The sequence below is a fragment of the Perna viridis genome, chromosome 2 (genome assembly GCF_037379345.1).
Source record: "Perna viridis isolate PV_CMFRI_1.1 ecotype Kerala chromosome 2, ASM3737934v1, whole genome shotgun sequence".
In the NCBI taxonomy this organism is placed as follows: domain Eukaryota; kingdom Metazoa; phylum Mollusca; class Bivalvia; order Mytilida; family Mytilidae; genus Perna; species Perna viridis.
The window spans coordinates 47,922,446-47,945,713 of NC_142446.1; the positions used below are offsets into that span (position 1 = coordinate 47,922,446).

Genomic DNA, 23,268 nt, shown 5'->3' on the forward strand with positions numbered 1-23,268 from the left:
GGGTGATTGCAGGGGGTATAATGATAATACAATTAAAAATTGAACCTAAGGTGTATTCCTTTTATCAAATAAATGATTTCAAAAAGACAATTTTACCTGTGTCTCTATTTTTTTTACTATCAGGTATTCTTACCTCACAACTTGGAAGGTTTTAAATTGGCAAATGGCAAAAGTTTCAAGAAGCAATGATATAAGTAAGCATAATAACTAACTATTGATCAATGATCACTATGTCAAAATGTGAACCTTTTCCTTGTCCATTAGTTTTGGTTTCAGTCAAACTTTTCTCCGATTTAGAATGCTTATGTTTCTTATGCTTGTGTTTTTTCTTCTTGTTTTTATTTCTCCTTGGAGACTTTGAAACAGAATGGCTGTCACTATCTTCCTTTGAGGTAGACAGACTTCTAGAGCGACCTCTAGACAATGACCTTGTATATCTAGTTTCCTTTGATCTTGATCTCTCATATTGTTTCCTTTCTGAATATCTCTGTTTTGATTTAGCATATGCAGGTGACCTTGATCTTGACCTAGACTGTTTTCTTTTTGAATGATAATGTCTAACATGTGAACCCACTCTTGACTTAGATCTACTTCTGCTTCTTGACCTTGAACTTGATCTTGACCTAGATCTAGAGTATCTATGTGACCTAGATCTATAGCTACTTCTGGAACTGTAAGTGTTACTTGACCTATATTTGGAGTCTGAATGTCTGTGTTGTGACCTTCGACTATAAGGTGATCTAGAATATCTCTTTGACCTTTCACTTTGTCTTTCACTTAACCTGTTTGGAAATTGTCTGAATGGTTTATCATACTCCCAGAACTCATTCCTTGGGTTTTTGAAAACATGTAAAAAATTACAATTTCTTCCTTTGGGACATCTTCCTCTACCAAACAGACCTACAAACAAATTAAATCTTATTATTTTTAAGGTGGAAATTGGAAAGGTATACAAAGCTTACACCATACAAATATGCTTGTTGTTTTGCAGCACGTAAAATAGTTAGAACTTCTGGATATAGGATAAGTCTTCTTTAGTTACCTGATGAACTGATTTGCTCAATTAAATACCAAAGGCTGTTCATCAGATAAAAGTCATTCAATCAAGGGAAGACCATCTGTGTTCCCTGAAGTTCACTATATCACTCAATATAATGTACAAAGTTTCATTCTTGTACGTGAATTTCAAAACATATTTTAATCTAAATTTAATCTTAAAACTGTAAATTATGAATTTACTTAAACAGGTAAGTGAGTTGTTTTATCAAGAGGCTGTCCATATAAAAATCAGGCTGATCCTATGATATAGGTGGCACAGGGTTAATTTTATCCCACAGATTTTTTTGTTCCAATGTAATGTATAATATAAGATGTATGTCAAATAGTATGGTTTGTTTCACTGACAATGCAACCAAATTTTGCTCAAATTAATAAATATCATTGCCTGATTTTCAATGAATTTCAATGCTAACTATGTATATTATTTCTCTTTAATCGTTGAAGTTAATCAAAAACCAACTTTCAAATTTGAGAAAGGATGCATTTGTGATACTGTAAACGTACTAATATTCGCAGTTTCTTATTTAAATTCTGTCAAATGAACATATTCGCGGGTATCAATTTTCGCGGTTTCAAAAATGATTAGTATGATGTTAAAAAAATCCAATTTCACATACTGTTTTTCGCAATTTTCTATCCACCGTGAAAAAAGTGAAAAATAGTACACCATGAAAATTGACATGTTTATAGAATAAAATTACATTTTTTTAAGACAAAATTTGTCATGTGCCACCCACTGCAAGGACTCCCTCTTAATATGTAAAATTCCACTGATTTTAAACTGTAATGTTTTAATCTGATAAACTGGAAATTCCATCATCACTAAGGTGAGTTATATAACTATAGGTTTTATATGAGTGAATATTCATGAGTTATAAAACCTTTTTCTCTATGATTCTTTTGGAGTATTTTAGCCATTTGACATTCAGCATCTGTCATACTGGAAATTCTAGTGATCATCCATCAATTGTAATGGGAGAACAATGTTCAAAATATCACAATGTCGCTTTCAACTGATCAGATTTTATAAACAAGAGGCTCTCAGGAGCCTGAATCGCTCACCTAGTTGAATACTTTGCCTTTCCAAGGCAATTCTAACTCTAACAAAGAGTTTTAACTCAATAAAGACTTTGATAGGACTTATTAGAAGGATCATTTCATAATTTGAAAGTTTCTTTCTATGTATTATAGCTTCCAAGATACTGGCTTAAAACTGAAAACACCATTTTTTGCCTTTCAAGGTCATGTAACAACATTGATCCCTTGTAGACTATTGTAAGCCTTATAATAAGGATCATTTCAGCAATTAAAAGAATTTGGCTGAACCTGGCAGTTTAGGAGAAGCATGAGAAAAATTCTGACCCCTTTGTTCTATTTTCAGTAACTGTTGCCATGTTTTTTTCAACAAATCAAAAATCTCTACATCTATGCAAAAAACCATAAGGAATTTTTATACTAAGTTTGGTTGTAATTGGTCAGGTAATTTCAGAGGAGAATATTTTTGAAAGAAATAACAATAAAAATAGGAAACAAACATTGAAAAGGGGCAATAACTCCAACATGGCTAAACAGATTAAAATGAAAATTTGACCACAAAGAGATCTCATCATGTTGAACACTTTTATTGTGTAGAAATTTGGCTAAACCTAACAGTTTAGGAGATACATGTATATGCGAAAAACTTCCATCTGACCCCTCTGTTCTTTTTTCAGTAACAGCAGATCAAAAATTCCCATACCATTTCTATACAGGAAACCCCAAGGAACATTCATACCAAAAATAAAATTAGTGAAGTAGCGTCAGAGGAGAAAAGTTTTGAAAAATTGTGAACGATGATGGAGGACAATAGACACCAAGTGATGGCAATAACTCACATGGCCTTTGGGTAGGTGAGCTAAAAAAGACAATCACACAATAGCCAAACACAAGTTTTCATATCACTAGTTCATATCACATGATGTGAAATCACAAATATCTAGCTGTCCAAGAAGTAGATAAAACAACCAAATCATAGAGAATGAAATTATAATACATCAGGCATATGAAACTTATACCTATAGATATACAATACCTTTTTATAAATAAGGGTGAGAAATCTGTTGGTAAGATATATAAGAAGCTTGCAAAGTTAACACTCTTGTAAGTGTACATAATACATGAACCAGTATATAATAAGAATAATTCAATAAGCAGATGCTCTTAAGCACACGATATCCCCCCAATAGGTAGTAACTCTGAAATTAAACATCAGGAACAACCAAAAATAATCAGTACCTACAAACATCAATTACCATACATAAAGCATTTAAGTTTATAAATGATTTATTCTGTCTGTATCTTCCATCTAGAATAACCAGAAATACTCTGAGCAAGCTCAGAAATAGAATATCCTTGCTTTCAATGGATTTAAATGACAAATGTATAACCCTCAAATTCAATTATCTCCCTTTTGAGTCCTCCATTAGTAATCATATTCCTTTAAGCACAACTGCACATGATGCCCAACCTTCCTTTAAAATTTTGTCAAAATCTCTTATGTTTATGAAGAGTTGCATTTATGAGGCTTTAACATATAATAACCCTTAAATTGGGTTATCTCCCTTTGGAGTCCTTTGACAGTAATTACATTCCTTCACGCACATCTACGTATGATGCCCAACCTTCCTATAAAAATTTCACCAAAATCCAGGAGTGGTTTAGGGGGTAGTTGCACTAACGAGAAATGTGGACAAACAGTTCCCCCCCACAAACTTTGATTACTGGGTATAACAAAATTTAAATTCTTTATGATTTGTTTATATGTCTACTTTGTGGACGACTACATAACTGTATGACGTGATACAAACAAGTGATATTAAAAATTTGCTGTTATTGTTTGTCGTTGTGTTTTTGAGTCCTATTGTCAATAAAAATCAGTTTGGTTGAAAGCAATGTTCACAAGGCTTCAACCAGAGTTCCCTTTTAACAATACAGCAGGACAATTGCTACAATTTCTGCCATAACAGAAATCGAATGTCAAGCAGCCAAATATTCAAAAGGAATCTTAGAGATAAGGTTTTATAACTAATTAAATTTATGGAATATCACAAAATATTAACTCTCTTTATTTAATTTCAACACCATAATAAACTTGCCAAGGCTTGTTATGGTGTTGATACATGTATTAAAGAACTTTAGTATTGTTTATCTCACCACATATTGCTGACTTCCATGATTTGATGTTAACAGGTTCACAACTTATTTGTTTACCACCATAGAATCGACCATTCATTTTAACCATAGCTGTATGAGCATCCTCTTCCCTAAAAACAATAACTCAAGGTATGAAATAATTATAACATTCTAACAACAGGAGTGGATAAAAAAATTACAAAAAGGTGCATGTGGGTGAGATGTTCTAAGATATCATCTACTCATTTATACCCACATTATAAACAAACCCTATAAAATTTTCCAACAAAAAGGGTGGTTCCAATCCATGATACCCCCACCACTGGACCGAATTGAACCTGGTACAAAACTATTCTTTCTTTCAAAATGCAGAAGAACAATGACTGCTTGGCATACTTCTAATCAAACTGAAAGAAACTTTTAAAAAGTTTATAGACTTTGCAATACATCCATATACGTTTACGAATTTCAAAATATGTTACATTGTACATATTATATAAAGCTGTAAGATTGTTTACGTTACAGTATTTCACCTCAATCATCAAAATGCCTCTATCATATTATAAATAGATATTTATCGTTACAGTATTTCACCTTAATAAACTATAGATACATGAATGTATCGTTACAGTATTTCACCTTAATGATCAATCTTCTGCGCAGAAGTACAGAAACATTTTACCACAGTTTAGCCATGCCTCTTTATGCAAATAAGTAAAAATGGTACTGAGCTACGCTGATTCTATGTGTAATGCTCATGCCTATATAGTGCCAGTAGTGGAATATTTCATATCCTGGACAGCAGAGCTAGGAGATTGATCTATTATAAAGTGGTTATAGGTCAGAGGTCAGCTGTATATACGTATATATATATTGATTCTGATCAATCTGACGTCAGTATTTTCATTCTCATAATTTAAGATAGGTGCGAAATGTAGCTCTAACTATTTTTTTGTATTTTCTTAACGTTAGATCGCAAAATAAAAAAAAAAAAAACAAGAGCTACGATTTCGCAGCTAAGTTCAAGAATACAACTATAAGCTTCAGCAATGGGCTGTGCACGAAATTCACTTTCAAACTGTCAAGCCAAATCCCTTACACCAGAGCAAGAGGGTAAGTACAGTTTTATATTTTTTTTGTGAAAAAAAGTTCTTAAGCACTAAAAATCAAATGTTATGAGGCTCAGAATAAAACCCAAAATCTTTATTATTTAAAGAGGTCCTCAATTATTTTAGGACCTCCTCGATTCGATTTCTGGATCTTCTCAAATATTTTTGATTTCAGGCAGTGATATTGTTAGCCCTTTTTCAAAACTACCTCATCCTTATAGAATGCCATGAAAAGACAACTCATGATCAATATCAGTATAATTAATCAGTATAATTTTTAACAAAAACTTCATTTCCTACCCTTCAACAACCAATATGGGAAATAGTGTATCTTGTTTGGAATTATTCTTGAGAATTTTTTTTTGTTGACAAATTGGGACAATTTCATTGAGGAAACAGCCTTATTTAAGAGATAAATCAAGACAAAAGATATCACTGTCGTGAGCTCTTCATGTATTCATTGACCTCCAACAATACATTTGACAGTTACTGTCATTTCAACTAAGTGTGAAGAAAAATTGACAAAAAAGAAGGCATGACCCAGGCAACATGCATGATTTTTATCTGTCTCCCTCTAAAATATAACCCCCTTAAGTGATTTCTGTGAGAAAAAAATTCCAATTCAAGCTTAAAACATTACCAACGAGTCATTCAAGCTTAAATTCTGACATAGATCTGTGATATTCCCTCAGATTAGATATAACATTTTCAAAAAACTACTTCACAGTGGGAATAAAAACAGTGGTATCATACCTGATTACCAGTTTAACCAAGGCAGTCACAAACCATTCCTGAATTTGATGTTAATTAAACCTTATTACTACAAAATTTCAGGGTAAACAACTGCTACAAATTATTTAATCTGCTTGACTTGTATTTTACGAAAAAAAATAATACTACTCCTAGCAAATCTTGGTACATCAAAATATTTCGCAAGACAAGTCTGCTCTAAAATGTTAGAAGACAACAAATATTTGAGGGGGCCTGGGAATTTTTGAAAAAAAATTCAAATTTTATTTACTTTTTAAAAAGTATGATGATTCAATAATTTCACAATGCCTGACCAATATAGATTTTAAAATTTAATTCTGACTGCTGCTGAAAAAAAAATTATGTAAGCATGAACTCAACAAAAGATCACAGCCCCTGGTGTGTGTACCCCCCTGTTCTGTACCCTTAAGTAAAGTTTATTAGAAAGAATATGAATAATTTATTTGATACACAAAATAATCATCCACAAAGATAATCAGATGTACTTCTAAGAATTTTGAAATTAAAATAATGATGTCTTTTTAAATAAATATCATGTTTATGAAAGTGATGTTTTGTTAATGTGCTTTAATAATTTATATTAAAGATCAGCTTGGAAAAGCAAAGCAAGAAATTTATGGAAGACTTAGATATATCTTATTGGTTCTTCTTACATCTTCCATTATAAGTATTGCATGTGGAACTGTATTGATATCACTTGGAAGAGCGGGAGGATTTCCGTTAACAGCATGTTCTCCAGTATGGTCAGGTGTTATAGTATGTATATTGTCTTTTACTTTTATACTTAGATTTAAAAGAAGTTACATGTACTTACAAAAAAAAATTAATGTTTGCCACTTTTTGCATCTATTTAAGAAAATCAATAAATAAATATCCCTGCTTCATTTGGACTTAAAACATGTAACAGTTTTTATGTAGCATTATTTCCCTTAGCAGGCATCTCACAATTACAAGTTATCTTTCTTCATACACATCTGTACGCATAATAAAAAATAGTCATGCAAGTTGAGAGTTGCACATATGAAATACGAAGATGTACTAAAACCCTTAAATTAGATTATCACCCCTTGTAGGAATGTTCTGTAAGGTTATCATGAACATTTCTTATCAGATTGTTTTCATTCATATTTCAAAACTGCATACAATGTAGCTCTAATATTATTAATAATATTTAGTGTAACTCCTCCTAAACCCCTTAAAGATTTCGATGAAAAGTCATAGAAAAGTAAGGGATCATATGCATGTATCAGACAATAGTTATTTTCCTTTATACACATCTACATACGTATAAAATTTCCATAATATCTGTAAAGTTGTTTAAGAGGAATTGATATTACAAGATGTGTGGAGAGCACCTATTACGTACAAAGTTGACATAGTTTTGATATGAATTTTTCACCCATCCAGCCCCGTGCAGGTCCGGGTGTTAAAAGAATAGGCATGCAGCAGGGCTAAGCTTGTCGTAAAAGGCGACTAAATAGTGCTCAGAACCCTAGCCAGGGGTTAGGGGGCTCTGTCCACAGAGCAACTGGGATGTGTTCCCCAGGTGGTGGAATGGGGTACCCCTGGCGTGTTACATGCTGGGGTTGTCAGGCTATAATATGAAAACCTGACCGCAAACCATAGTGGTGCACCGTGTTGGGAAAGTTGCCACATTCCTCGCACGTTAAAGAACCCTACTGTGGTATTCTCCCGGAGTAGGAACCATAGGGCTCCGCCACAGGAGGCTAAATTGTCCGACCCTACCCACCTCTCCCTATTTCCACTGGCAATCAAAATTTGTCGACCCCATTGTCCCATCCCTTTTTCATTTCATCATCATTTCATGTTCATTTTATCATCAATTTCATGTTCGTCTGAATATAGCTGAAATATTGCTGCTCGGACGTTAAACCCCAACAAACAAACAAACAATCACCAATCCAACTTATCTGTTTGCTATCATAAGTATCAATTAAGGTAACTTGTAACCCTTTTAATAACAGTGACTCAGTTTGTAGCAGGAAAGGTTTGCATATTTTTATACACCTATAATAATATAAGATACACTTCTGTAATGATACATGGAACTTAGTTTGAAATATAACAGCTCTTCAAATTGTTATTTTAGATGTTAGCTGCAGCTGTTTTAGGATTACTTGGCTGTTCAACGGACCCAAAAGAGATGAGAACAGAAAACATATCAAAGCAAGATTACTATGTATGTATTTTTTTTTATTAATTGTTGGTCTTCTTTCCTTACTTTTCTAAAATTTAAGGCGTAACTCTTAATTTCATAGTTATACCCGAAATCATGAGAATTGGGGCTACTGTAAACCATGAAGTCACCATCATTTGAGGTTATGCAATCAATCTGCTTTCGCTTTCACAATCCCCTCTCAGATTGAATTCTATTGAGTTTTTTAGGAAATATTCCTGAAAGTGTTACACGTATTACTGCGAAATAAAACTGCCATGAAAGTTTACAGTTTACAGTACCGATAAATTGCAATCACCTTCCCTGTCAGTCAGTCTGTCTGTCTGTCCATTAAAGTTTTCTGTTAAGATTTTTTAGCTTCTATTGGGGGAAATGCTTATATATTTGGTACATTGCCTTTGCATGATGACTTGTACTGTGTTCCCCATTTCTTGGTTCCTGGCTTATCTACTTTCTGTTTACCACACAACTAAGTAATTTTTTTAAGGTGATGCATTATGGAAATTTTGTAACTGATTTCTCAGCTTTTATTAGAGGAAATGCTTTGATATTTGGTACATTGCCTTTGCATGATGATTTGTACTTTGTCTCCCATTTTGTGGTTTGTCAGATAGTGTTGAGTGAGAGTATTCTTTACACAACCTAGCGTGTTAAAAATTGTTTCATCAACACTTGTCTGACTGAACACTTGCTTCCACATTTAACCTATGTAGTGCAGTTGCACTACAAAATGGCATTTTGTTATAACCATAGATTTCCTGATTTCCATAATACAAGCTTTTTATTGTTTAAAAAGAGAATAAATACCTGATTACAATGTATGACATCTTTCTGTTCTTTTTTATAGATGAATTCATTCAGTAAAATACTCACGATGATGTGTTTCTTGATGGGCCTAAGTCTTGGATTTGAAATCTACACACTTGTGGTATGTGCTAAAGGAGATGAGAAAAAATGTCCCGACTACCCAGATGTACTGCTTCCAATGCAAATAACATCACTCCTTATGAAACCTATTTTCATAACATGCATCATAATGGCTTTCAAAGGTTTAAAGCATCTCAAACAAATGTGGAAACAGTTTAACGACATGAGCTAGGAATTTTGACAGCTCACACTTTAGTATTGTTGTTTTATATTGTGGCACTATGAATATCTGTAAATTAGATGATAATATATAGACAGACATGTGTGGCCTACCAGTGGCTATTTATGTCAAACTAGCTATAGTGTTTGAACTATCTTTTTTAGACCACTTGCCCATAGAGCAAGTAAAATCTGAACTCACTTTCTGAGACTTGCCCAATGTAATGGGAGTATAAAATAACTTCCTTTTGTGTCCTTGGCAACATACTGACTGTAAAATTGATATTATATTTATTTGACTTGTATCTTGTGCATCAAAATTGGAACCTTACTGAATCTAGACATAATTTATATATAGTATTGGTATTTCTTTGTGTGGGATTAACAACTCATTCAATACAATGTCATGCATATTTGTTTCTGTATTCTTTGCAAGTAAAACTTTGAGGCCGTATTTGGTAGCATGATTCTTTTTAAATCTGCTCTTTTTATAGTTAAGTAGTCATGGTTGTTCTATGTGCCAAACATGGAAAGACCAATACTGACTATCCTTGTTTAAGTATACATGCATAATGATGGTTCTCAAGAATGAAATAATTTCAGAAATTTAATTTTCAATTTAATTGACAATTATCATTCAACATATTAAACCACTCATTGATCTGTTTAATCAAGAATCTCTTGAATAAAAGGGATCTATAAACTCTTGTCAAGGCTGATTTAGCACACTGAATTTTATCAATCAACTTTTGTTTCGTTTCATAGACTCCATTGTAAATTTCATCATTTTCAAAATCATAATTGTAATCACTCTCATATTTATATGTATTCTCATCACTTTCATTTTTAAAATTGTAAATGGATTAATTTCTATACAAAATTTCCAGAAAAAAATTATTTTAAAATGGTTTATCTGTCCAACCCAAAAATCAAGACTTTTACAGTAATGGTATGGCACTGTCATTATATGTATTGTTGGTGTCTTTTTCTGTAGACATTTGGTTCTCCTAGGATAACTTGAAAAATAAATAATGTTACTGATGAAAATTTTAAAAGGTCCCAAACCACAAAAGGAAGATAGGTATTGATTTCGGGATTATAGCTTAAAAAGGAAGGTTTTGATTGATATAAAGGGTTATAGCCCTTACCATTAAGATTTCTGGGAAAAATGGCAACAGAAATAAACATTTTCTTCAACTTTGTATAGATAGGTCATTTCTTATATCTAACTGCATTTCTAAAAATATACTTTCTGGTCAGAATCTTGTAAAACATTTCATCATAATCCAAATTAGAAGTTACTTAGTCTTTTTCTGGGTTTAACATCTGTGGTTATATTAAGCTGTGCCTGGCAAAACATTTTCTTAGTAATGCCTAGATGAAATCTATAAACACACTGAAATAAAACAATGCCAAACAAAGCTGAGGCTAGACCATGATTGCTCATGAACAAAGTTATTACTATATCTGAAAACTGAAAAATAAACCAGCCATAATGTGCTGTTATTTATGCATAATTTTTTAAAAATCTATGTTAAAAGTTACAAATATTTTAACTTATGCTTTTTATCTAGAAAAATACAGATTTGACAAAATGAACTTGAAGTAATGAAAACCACTAAAAATTATGATAACATGACAAGGCTTCGCTACTTCACACTGTAATAAGATTATGATAACAATACAAGGCTTCGCTACTTCACACTGTAATAAGATTATGATAACAATACAAGGCTTCGCTACTTCTCACTGTAATAAGTTCGGTAATATCACAAAATGGAAAATTCTGATAATTATGCATCATATTTTTGCACTGGAAAGTAGTTACTATTTGAATACTTTCAACAGTAGAAATTTCTGATCAGAAATAAAGAGATAACAAGACTTATATACCCTATTAGTGTAGTAAAAGCCTTCTTCAGAAGCTTTTTTTACAATACTGTCATTTATTGTGTTTCTGTGTTGATTTATTTACTCTGGTATTTTTTGTCAGCAAGATGTTTTATGAAATAAATTGAATTAAACTTGAATAAAACTGTGTTCAAGTTATTTCTTCCCCTTAACATTTTCGTCTGCAACAATCTGCATATGCAGTTTGTGTAGCCTCCACTGGCAGACTCACTATAGCCATGTAAAAACTGCATTTGGTTACTCACCAAGATGGCAAGTGACAATTTCTTGACTAGTATTTTAATGACCCTAAACAATACAGTTTTATTTATCTTGAACATTCCAAAATATTAAATGAAACTAACACTTCATGTTCAGTGTTGGAGGGTCTTAAACCAAGTTATACTTAGGCAAATTGAAATGGAAGGTTACTTTCCAATTCCATAAGAAGAATAAAACTAGAGACTCTAAAAGGTCTGAATCTCTCCTCTTGAGGATTTGAAATAATAAGAACCATAAGAAGGATAGATGACCTCTGGCTTCCATCTTATTTGATAAGATGGAAACAAAAGTGGATCTTTTTCTTCCATGTCTGGTTAAAATTGGTCAAGGGGTTTTCACATAGTGATGGCATAAGCCCACTGGGACCTTTGGCCCTGGTGAGCTAAAAAAGTACAGAAACTGCAACGAATACACTAGAAAAAGAAAATTCTTATTTCCTTCCTGACTTTCCTAATTCAATTAAGGCAGCAGACATTTCTATTCACCTTAAAAAAAATTCCAATCTTCCCCGATTTTTGGGAACACTAAATCTGAATTACCAAGCAAAAACAGATGTTTTGAATTCCTTAACAATCTTCATCAGTGGTGGATCCAGAAATTTCAAATGGTGGGTTCCAGGCTATAATTTGCCCATTTTTGTCAAATTTTGCATGGAATTTAAAAAAAAAAGTTCCAACAAAATGGGGGAGCATAACCAGCAAAACACCCTGGATCCACCACTGATAGTATTTACATACCTATCATACTGTATGTAAACATTTCCCCGGAGATGAGGCTCATAGTTACAACATATCTTCACTTGTACTACATGGCCAGCAGCTTTAAACTCTGGGACAATATCATCATAAAAATCCTTAAAATTATTGTACAGTTCACCTTCTTCATATTCAAGGATTAAATCTGGAAAACAAATATTCAACACAGTCAATGTCAAAGATAATATGATGTAAAATAAAACTGAAAACATTTCCCATCTAATTTAGAATTTTTTCTTAATTGTTTAAACTGAATGTTTATCTTTAACACTGATTTTATACATATGATCTGCAGGTCATTAGTTAAACAATATTCAACTTCAGACACATTTACAAATTTTGTTTCAATCTACCTTTTTCACAAAGTTTTAAATATGCCTGAAAACAACATTTTGGAATTTGCAGTTACATTTAAAAGCTATTTTAATTGAACGTTTATTTCTATACTGTAATTATACTAAAATAAAATAAAACCAATTTCAGCTGAAAAAAATAATAAAAAAAATAATTTACAAGATGTACATAAGATTTCCCAAAACAGACACTTTTTACTAATTTTTAATTACATGTATTTTACTTGTTAAAATTTCTGCTCTTCACTTCCAGTTTATTAATCATAAAGACATAAAATATCAATTGAGTGATGAAGAACTTGACTTAGTGAGATAAACCTAGGGTAAGGGACACACCTCTTACAAAGCACTGGAACGTCTGTATTCAGCATTTTACAACAATTTCATGTAAAAAATTTTGTTTAACAAAACTAGATAATTACTAATGTTAAAGACCTGAAATAGATAGCAGAAAGTTCAATTAAGTCTTAATATTCAATGGTCAATTTGCTCATGCAGATCTTATATTTCATGCAGTCCTCTCAGAAAAGAAGGATCTATAAAAATATTCAAACCAGTATCATTTTCCTCCAACAGTCCTTGTTCAAGTTCGAAATGACTGTACATTCCTTTCATTAGAACTGTGGTACTGGACTCGGGTAGTGGGTGACCTCTGGAACATCTAAAAAGATATATGAAAAACAATGTATATCAACCAAGGGATGTCAGTAGCTGGTAAACAGATGAAAATTTTGCAGACCATTTTTTTTCCTTAAGGGGTGGGCTGGGATTTATTGCTGAATGAGAAAATGTTTTACATACATGCATAAAAATAATTAATTGTTTTGTGGCAGCAGCTGAATCAATTTTATTTTTCTTTAAAGTAATAAAGGGAACCAAGATTCTAACAGAAATCAAAAGAATGTAATCCAGGGACAAAGACCAGACACGGAAAACACACACAACACAACAAAAAAACATAAAATAACCAAAATAATACATACAAAGAAAAAAAATTGAGCAACTTGGACTCCACTAAAAACTGGGAGCATGGACAAGGTGTACCAGTAGGATAAGCATCCTCTACTTTTCTAGAAACACCCACTGAGCTGCTCATAAAAAGTAAAGTTCAGGGTAGACAAAAGAGGAAAAGAAAACTGTGACACACTGAACAAACCGGTTTTCATGGTGCAGTGGATACACCGTAAGAACCCATGAGTCAATGATGACAACCATAAAACTTCTGTAGTGATCACTTCAATCTTGAGCAACATAACCTGTTCCAGAAACCTTATTGTTGGAAGTCTAGCACAGTACAAAAAGTCTGCGTAGTTACAGCATGCTCTGGCTTACATATGAGTTGTGACATAACAACGCAGGTGCTGAAGGGATATTGCCACAGATGAAAGGAAAGTTGACAATAACGAATGAAAAGTCATCAGGTTTGTCATATAGTTTGGTCAATAATTTTCCTTCACCATCAATATATAAGTGTAGGTCAAGATATGATGCTGACTTCACAGTGTCCATAGTATCCTTTACCTCAAGTTCTTTGGGGTAGATGTGATTTATAAAATACCCTTTGGATTAGATCAGCAATAAAGTCAGCTTAATAAGAGTGAAGGAATAAGTCAGCAAGTAGAGGAGCACAATTTAGCTTACAGTACATGCCCCATCTACAGTGAAAGTACTTTGATTTGTGGATAACAATTTTCGTGGTTTAGAGAAAAGCATCAGTTCGCAGATTTTTTAATTTATGGATTTGACAAATCTATCATACAAATGAAAGGGACATTACCTTTTGATTAGGAACCAAATTAGTGGTTTACCAAACCCACCAAAAAAAAATTGGTATCCCACAAAGAATTATACTTCCTCTGAATATAAAGCCACACACTAAATTTTGAACTATTTCATCCATTGGGAGCTGAAATTTTTGTGACAAAAATTTTCTCCATCATTCAATGTAGTACAAATTGACCAAGTCCCATGAAGCATGCAGACAATTGATATTAGACAGCAGCCAAAATGGATACAATGTATGCCCCATCTTTATAAAGCCACACAAAATCTGAAATCAACTCATCCATTGGGAGTCAAGATAATTGTGAGGAGATGGAATGGAGATAGGACAAGGAGTTTCCAATATACCACCCACTCGTCGATATTTTATTATTTGAAATTTTATTATTTCTTCATTACCTCTTAATAACACAAAAATTAGCTTGCTGCCAAAAATTCTGGTTATTAGATTAATACAGGGATTAATTCAAATTAAATCATTCCAAACACACTTATTATGGTATGAAACATTGTGGTACAATTTCATAGATATCCATACACTTTTACTCATTTATATGCTTTTGGCCTTTTTCAGCCACTTTAAAATAGGCTATTCCAAAGTTCAGTGGTCCTTTTCACAAAAAATCGTAAGTGTAAAATTAGTCATAAGTTATGATGTCACAATATTTTTATTTACTATGACGTCGTAACTAAAGACTAATTTTACTCTTACAATTTTTTGTGAAAAGGACCACTGGTCTGACCTTTGTGGCAAAAAAGATTATGTTACAATATCCTACAGATAGCTTATACTTGAATTATATATTTGAATTACCAGTATATGAAATGCTTGTTATTTGGCTCATTTCATACCCTTATTTCGAAACAATTGAAGCCATGAACCCCAAAATTAATACCTACCTTCCTACAGCATCAGCTAATATTCAAGTTATCTCACAAAAACGAAGCGTAAATGGGTGATGAAACAATGCCAGCAACAATGTTATACCATCATACAACTACAAATTGTTATCAGTTGTAAAAAATAATCTATGAATATTTATTTTTCCATAAAAATACACCGAAGTTATCAAAAGTATAGACTGAATTAATCAAAAAATTCTTTTAAATGTTAAAGAGTCCTAGGCCTAAATAATACAAATCTGAAAGGTCCAATTCAAAATAATAGATAAATCCTAGACTTGAGAACCTCTACAACCCTCACTACCGGTAACATAAATTACAAAGCACTACTACACTTTCACTTTATACCTTTCTCCAAATCTGCAAGCACCTGTTTTGGCGAAGAATGGACAAGTTTCCTTTTCTTTACCAGGTAGCAGTGAGGCTATTGGGTTGTGCCATGGACCATCTCCGTCCTGTAATTTACATAGGATAATTAAATTGTGCTAGCAGGGAACTAATAAAATTATCTGATAAATTGTTCCTCTAAAATCCTGTTTTATGATCAAAGACTAAGTTAATAAGCTGATATGTAAAATTTAATCAAATTTGACAAATGGAAAATCTTTTGAAAAGGTAAAATTATCATTATATGCCTGTAGTATACGCACAGTTATTCTATAAATCTGAAGATGCCATTACAAAACTTTTTTTTAAAGGGAAATGATGTTTGAAGGTCAATCTACTGGTACATGTATATGCAATGGACACAAATAAAGTTAAGTAGACAATTCAAGACTGCACTTAATGAAAATAAAAAAATGAGCATCACATTCACTTTCATTCCTTAATGGTTTTTTCATTTACATTTTTTCATTTGCATTGAAGTAAATTGAGGTTAAAAGACCTAAGATCAAAGAAATTGCAATAGGATCTAAGCATTTCAATTATCTTTCATTTTTCCTAAACCTTCTTTCATTGGTATTGTTTGCCTAAAATTACCTCTGAAATAAGGCTGTTTCCCTTGACTAAATTTTCCCAATTTATCCAAAAAATGGCTCAAAAATAATCCAAAAAAGACAAACTATTTCCCAAATGGAAGTCCACAGGTAGGATACAGTGTTTCTGTTCATGATTAAATTGACTTTTATGCTTGTGATTAGACTTTTTCTAGACATCCTCTATAGAATTAATCATTATTAGTACAAATGTGTTGTTAATTCAGATTTCCCACTATAAGAAATTGATAAATATCTTCCCAATAAAAAAAGGAGGAGGTAGTTTTGGAAAAGGTCATAATAAACTGTCATCCTTGTGTCAATATCTTACCTTGTTCTCGTTAGCTGTAGCTTGTTTAAGAAGAGAGTCCTATAAAACAGCACCATCATACAAACTATAAAACTGATCTGATACTTAAAGTTAAGCTTTTATACAAGTTAGAATTCAGGATATATTTTGACACTGGAATTCATACTACAGTCTTCAAATATTTTCTACTAGAGGTTCTGATTGAGACATAAAAAAGTATATGAATGTTTCATTAGTTTCAAAAAAAGAGTAATGCATGTTAATTTTTAAGAAAAGCTGAAAAATAATGCGGAATCCAGTTTTTAAAGCCACCATAAATTCTCCATATCATATCAACTAATCAAATAATTTTTATTCAGAAATTGACAAGACTTATTATTATTATTCACATAACAATATTCTCTAGCATAGTTCCTAACATGTGCATTATTTTCATTAGCATAAGCAATAATATTTGAGTTTTAAAAGATACATCCCAGAATGAGCAGTCTTTCAATACTTCAGGATATGTTCACATGTTAAGGATTTTTTACCAATATATGAGATGATAGTAATAAAATACGGATGATGAAAGAAAAAGTTTCACTAACTAGAGAAAATGGAATATGATATTAAATTGGTTCATTAAGCGACACTTGTAAAAAAAAAGACGGTAATTTTAGCTAAATATATACTGTATGGTGGGCTATTTCAGCAAGTGAAAAATTTGGCGATTTTGAGGCATAAGTCTAAGTGGTATACTAAGTACTTAAGTAGCAGTCTTTGTAAGAATCAGGCAAATTCTATTACATGTGATACATCCCAAAAAAGCTACATATTTTTATTTTTGTAATTAAGTTGTTTTATCGGTGTATATCATGAATGTGTAATTATTTATTCCAACCTGCCTGCTCTTAGGAGATAATCAACATTGAAAATCCAGTAGATTCTATTGTATTTGAGTGTCATTTACAGAGTTATCTCCCTTAATTTTGAAATACAGTGCATTTTGTATAATTTTTATCTCCTAAGAACACGGGTTATGTAAAAAACCAAATGTTAATTTCTGTTAACTATAACATTTTAAACAAAATATTAAAAATAAAAATATGTAGTCTTTCCTACCATGTATCACATTTTGCATGATTCTTAGACAAGCCACGACTAGTCAATATAAACGTGGTCTGTTAATTAAGTAAACTAAATTTTTCTGTCTAAACTATTCTCAAATGTAATGTTGTATGGAATTTAAAAACTATACAGGTAATCAAAACTTGATTTGGAGATACTGTGGTAACTAAGAGCTTTTGACAATTTTATTTCTTCAAATGAAGATTATAAAAAAGAAGTTTTCAGTAATTTTTTTAAGTTATTATTTTTATCAATTTTTAAAAATAATAAATCAGATATGCTTTTAGACCCTTCAATCAAAATCAAAGTCATTGAATTTTCCATGTTTTATATTTTCTGCATAAAATTACTTTTGCATTCCCCACCAATTATCTCCCCTGACATGGGACTTTTTAAAATAAATGTTGGTAACTTTGCCATTCATGATTTTATGTCAAATTTCTTATTTCTAACAATTTTAAGATAAAGTTTCTAAATCACCTAACATACTTTTTGCACAATGGAAGTACAAATTTATATATTAAGTCAAAAAATTACAAGATGTTAGAAAAAGATGTTCTGTAATAGGTATCATCTACCTTAAACAATTATACTTTTATTTCAACTATAACCAGTTGTTTTACAGTAAAAACAGTTATACCATACTCTAAAAAGATTTTTGTCTTAACTAGTCAAGGTCAACTTAAAGTAATCTCTTTAAACATTTTAAACTTGAATATATTTCAGACACACTTTTTAAAGTCGTCAAACAATATGCAGATATTTTCCCACTCAAAATGGTAAAATTAAGTTTTCAACATGGGAGCTTTAGCCAGCATGATAAAATTTTATTATAGAAGGTGAAGAAATAATTTTAATCAAGAATTCTGTTTCTCCTATGAAATCTGTAGAAAACTTGGATAATACAAAATGTTGGGAAACTTCTAACAGGAATTTAATCACTACCTGGTGCTTAAAAAGTCACATGCATTTTAAACCACCATCCAGCATAGACTGAAAGAAACAGATATAAGCCATACATAATGGATACACTTAGAACTAGTAATTGTCAGTTTTGAAAAGTTTTTCAATATTTGGGATATTCTAAAATGAAAAACTATACTGGAATCCTGAAAAATTATAAAATGAAATATTACACGACTGATATGAATATTTTATGACAATAGGATATTCCTGTCTAGTTTTAACCTGATGCTTCTTTTTCTCAGTTTCTTTCTCTTTTTCTTCTTCTTCTTTCTTCTGTCTCTCTTCCCATTCATCCTTAATCTTTTTCTAAAATGATCAATTTAATTGATTGTTAAAAGTGGCGCTTCATAAAATAATCATGATTCATTTAATAATAATTGTAGTATCCTGACTGTCCTTGGCTATCCGTTTCAGATTTATTGTCAATTATGATAGTCTAAAAGGAATACAATTGAAACAAGAGGCTCCCATGCTCACTCGGTTAAATTTTTGCTTTTCAAGGGCAATAACTCTAGCAAGAAATTGTTCGACTCCATGAAGACTTTTGTAGGCCTTATAATAAGAATCATTTCAGCAATTGAAAGTTTCATTCTATCTATCATAGTTTTCAAGATATAGGCTGAAAACTGTAAAAAAAAAAAGTCATTTTTCACCTCTCAAGGGCAATAACCCTCACAAAGAGTTGTCTTGCAACTTTGATTCCTAGAGGCTTTTGTAGGCCTTATAATAAGGATATTTCAGCAATTGAAAGATATTAGACAAACCTAACGGTTTTGGAGATATATGCAAAAAAACTACTGTACGACCCCTATGTTCTATTTTTAGTAAAGGCCGCCATGTTTTTTTAACGATCATAAATCTAAAAGGTCATTTTGTTAAGGGTACCTTACAAAACAAAAATACCAACTTTCACTGAATTCTGTAGAGTAGTTTTTGAGAAGATTTTTGAAAATAATTACATCAAAAATAGCAAAAAATGTACAAAAAGGGCTATAACTCAAACACAGGTCAACAGCTTTTCACCAAAATTTGACCACAGATAGCTGAATACTTTTATCTATGTCAGAATTTGTCGAAAGCTAACAGTTTTGGAGATATATGGAAAAATCTGCTACCCCTATGTTCTATTTTAAAAAAATGTAGTACCAAAAACACACTGAACCTAGACATACGCATTGTAAGTGCATTATTTGTGTGTATTATGATTAAAAGTAGTCAAAATAAAGCAGAGAATGTGTACTTTAAAATCATATATGTAATTAACTACAAAAGTGTATGAATATTGTTTACATGTGTTAGTAATTTGCCTCCAAGCTGTCAGTTAGCAGAAAAGGTAAAAATGTGGATTTTCAGTATTATTTATTCAAGTAAATTTTGTGAAGAATTTCTACAATCATCGTACCATTAGCATAATGATTTTGGAAGCCTTATTTTCCAAGCTTCGCAATGGTATGCAACTTTAAGATATCATTTGTCCTGGGAATTCACAGTGAAACTTTGAAAATTACTTTTTTAACATGTAAAGTAATGGACACATTAGAAGTGGTGAGTGAGACCTCAACAGATTTTCACCAAAATTCGACCACAGATAGATCTCATCATGCTGAATACTTTCGCCCTGTAAGAATTTGGCTAAACCTAACGGTTTTGGAGATATATGCAAAAATCTGCTGTCTGACCCCTATGTTCTATTTTTAGTAATGCCAGCCATGTTTATCGACCGATCAAAAATCCAAACGGTCATTTTGTACAGGATACTCTAAGGAACAATTAGAGTATTATAAGTTTCATTCAAATCTATTCAGTAGTTTCTGAGGAGAAGAAGTTTGAAGAAATTGTTAACGACGACGACAGACGCCAAGTGATGGTAAAAGCTCACATGGCCTATGGCCGGGTGAGCTAAAAAAATGCAGATTTATTTAAAACCAGTCTGCACAAAAAACTTTTTTATCAACTATTCTAAAGGACATTTATACAAATTTTTTCACTACTCCCAAACTGAAAGCTGATTTACTAGCAATTTTATTTATTCTTCCAGACAATTCTCATGAGAAATTTAATGACTGGTCTCAAAAATAAAAACAATGAATTATAAATATCATAATGGCGCCCTTAGACTGAAAAGATAAATAGAAACAAGAAAAAACTGTGATTGTTTGTAATACAATAATAAATCACTGATTACTGATACAATCTATCAATCAAACCTAAAAGACATCGTTAGTATAAAGGAAGTTGGAAGGGGTGATCTTTTCTAATAGTATGATCAGATCAGCGGCAAAAGAAAATTACCCAGTGCGAGTCCAAATCACAATGAATCTACTTGTCTGGGACATCGGACAAGTGGCCAGGATCAAAAACTGTAGAACATAATACATATACATGTATGTCATTGTATAATAATGACATCCAGATACCCTTACTTTGAAGGTCAATGTGCCTATGGACTCTTTATCTTTTACCACTATAATAGTGACTTTTGCTGTGAGAATTTGCAAAAGAAATGGTTTCCAGGACTGCTCATTACAAGATTTTAATCGGCACATTTAATATAAAAATTATAACTAATTTTCTGGCTATGAAGAATGTACACTCTTCTCACATTTTTTGGGGCGGTAAAAAGGTCAATATAAACTCCTCCCTCTGTCATTTGGTCTTCATAAACTAAAAGAACTAAAACTAGAAGCTCAAAAGAGCCTGAATCACTCACCTGGCTACATAAGCAACATTCTATTTTCTTGTAAAAGCAGCCCTACCTAAGAAACAATCCTATCAATTTTTGAAAGTAATTACATTAAAAATAGCAATAACATTGAAAAGGGGCCATAACTCCAACATGGGTTAGCAGATTTACACTAAAATTTGACCATAGGTAGACCTCATCATGCAAAACACTTTAAATCCATCATAATTTTGCAAAACCTAATGGTTTTGGATATATGCGTGAAAAACTTGTCTGACCCCTATGTTGTATTTTTAGTAACAACAGCCATGCTTTTTGACAGATCAAAAACTTCCACTTCAGTTCTATGAAGAATACCCTAAGAAACATTCATACCAAGTTTGGAGTTAATTGGTCAATTATTTTCAGAGGAGAAAGTTTTGAAAAGTTGTTAACAACGACAATGATGGATGCCAAGTGTTGGCAACAGCTCACATGATATTTCGGGCCATATGAGCTAGAAATTAATTTCAAATGACCATACAGATCATAGTGTGCACTTTAGTTCAGAGGAATTAAGATTACCTCAACTTCTTCTCTTTTTCTTTTTTCCTTTATTTCCCAGTTCTTTTTTCTTTTAAATTCTTCTTGGGCGATTCTTTCTTTTTCTAACCATAATTTATTAAGATATTCTTTTTCTGCTTGATCTCTCTCCTCTTTCAATTTTGTCAATTCTTCCTTTTCCTTTTCTTTCTTAATGTATGATGGTGATTTTTCTTTTTGGTTTTGTTCTGAATTAAATATAGCTTACCTAATATCAAATGAAAAACTTAAGTCTACTATAATTTGACCAAGTGGGGTTAGAATTCAGTCTAAATTTGAACACAAAAAAAATCAAGATTCTACTCTTCATCACTGGAAAAAATAGAAAAATTTTAGGTAATTATTGTCAATTTACAGTTTATATGCTTTAGTAACTGTGTTTTTTTTACATTTCAGTTGAAAATTTTATTTTAATTTTTTTTATTTTGAGAATTATCCTCTATATGCAAGGTTTTGAATTTTTATAAACTGCAATTTTAGTCCTTTCTGATTATTATTTTGCATTAACATACAAGGTAATAACAATTTTTTAATTTTCAATTCCGTAAGGTGGGTCAACCCCCTTCCGACCCTTGATCCATCTATAATTAAGCAACTACATGTAATACAGTCATTATCAGGTGAATCAAGAATTTCAGACTTTGTGGTGGCTTTTAAAAAAAAATTACTGCACAGCAAAGTCAGGCAAGTAAAGTTTTGAGGGCAAAATTAACAAAAAATCAAATACATGCATTAAAATAATGAATTTTTCACAGTTTTATGCATACATCCAGCACTTCTTTCCTTGGATCTGCAAATGAGTATGGTAGAGAAAATCAACTTCTGCTGAAAATCTTCACTTTTAGAAAAAGCAATTCATGTCCTATTTTGAAACAAACCTTTAATAATGATATCATCTCTCTTCTGTGCTTCAGACTGTCTTTTAATCTTCCTTTTTTCTTTCTTCAACAAGGCTTTCCATTTCTTATGACTAAAATAAGGTGAAACAGATTTTTAAAAATGCCTCATCAAAGGTTGTTTTTTTCTGACTACTCTGAGCAGTTCTACTGAGAAAAAAAATTGTTGTACGAGATATTTCCTATAAAGTAACATGTAACCACTGCCATACTAAAATGGCCTGGGTAAACAATTTTTATCAAGTTAAATACTGTCACTGACTGAATACAACTTTGAGTCCTCAAACAATACCTAATTTTGATGTCACCAGGAGGTCTTGTGTTAATTTTCATTTTGTGCTTAAAATGGATTTTTAAAAATTTTTAGTGGCAGTAAAAAGACAATA

At 31.8% G+C, this 23,268-nt stretch overlaps 2 protein-coding genes across 2 annotated transcripts in view; one reads left to right on the forward strand and one right to left on the reverse strand.

Annotated features, from left to right (window-relative positions):
- LOC148625466 (uncharacterized) overlaps window positions 1-23,268 on the reverse strand; it is a 29,784-nt gene that overhangs the window by 2,334 nt on the left and 4,182 nt on the right. Inside the window, exons 2-10 of the mRNA XM_088569030.1 lie at window positions 22,865-22,956; window positions 21,969-22,174; window positions 18,944-19,027; window positions 16,667-16,705; window positions 15,707-15,813; window positions 13,228-13,334; window positions 12,303-12,465; window positions 4,252-4,361; window positions 213-900 (exon numbers count right to left, since the gene is read on the reverse strand). Of these exons, the coding sequence (XP_088425156.1) occupies window positions 213-900; window positions 4,252-4,361; window positions 12,303-12,465; window positions 13,228-13,334; window positions 15,707-15,813; window positions 16,667-16,705; window positions 18,944-19,027; window positions 21,969-22,174; window positions 22,865-22,956 (1,596 nt within the window). The remainder of the gene's footprint in view (window positions 1-212; window positions 901-4,251; window positions 4,362-12,302; window positions 12,466-13,227; window positions 13,335-15,706; window positions 15,814-16,666; window positions 16,706-18,943; window positions 19,028-21,968; window positions 22,175-22,864; window positions 22,957-23,268) is intronic.
- On the forward strand, window positions 4,716-11,225 carry LOC148625467 (uncharacterized). Its single transcript, XM_088569039.1, has 4 exons — window positions 4,716-5,343; window positions 6,697-6,866; window positions 8,221-8,310; window positions 9,155-11,225. The coding sequence occupies exons 1-4, from the start codon at window positions 5,280-5,282 to the stop codon at window positions 9,404-9,406; spliced, it is 576 nt and encodes a 191-aa protein (XP_088425165.1). The 5' UTR covers window positions 4,716-5,279; the 3' UTR covers window positions 9,407-11,225.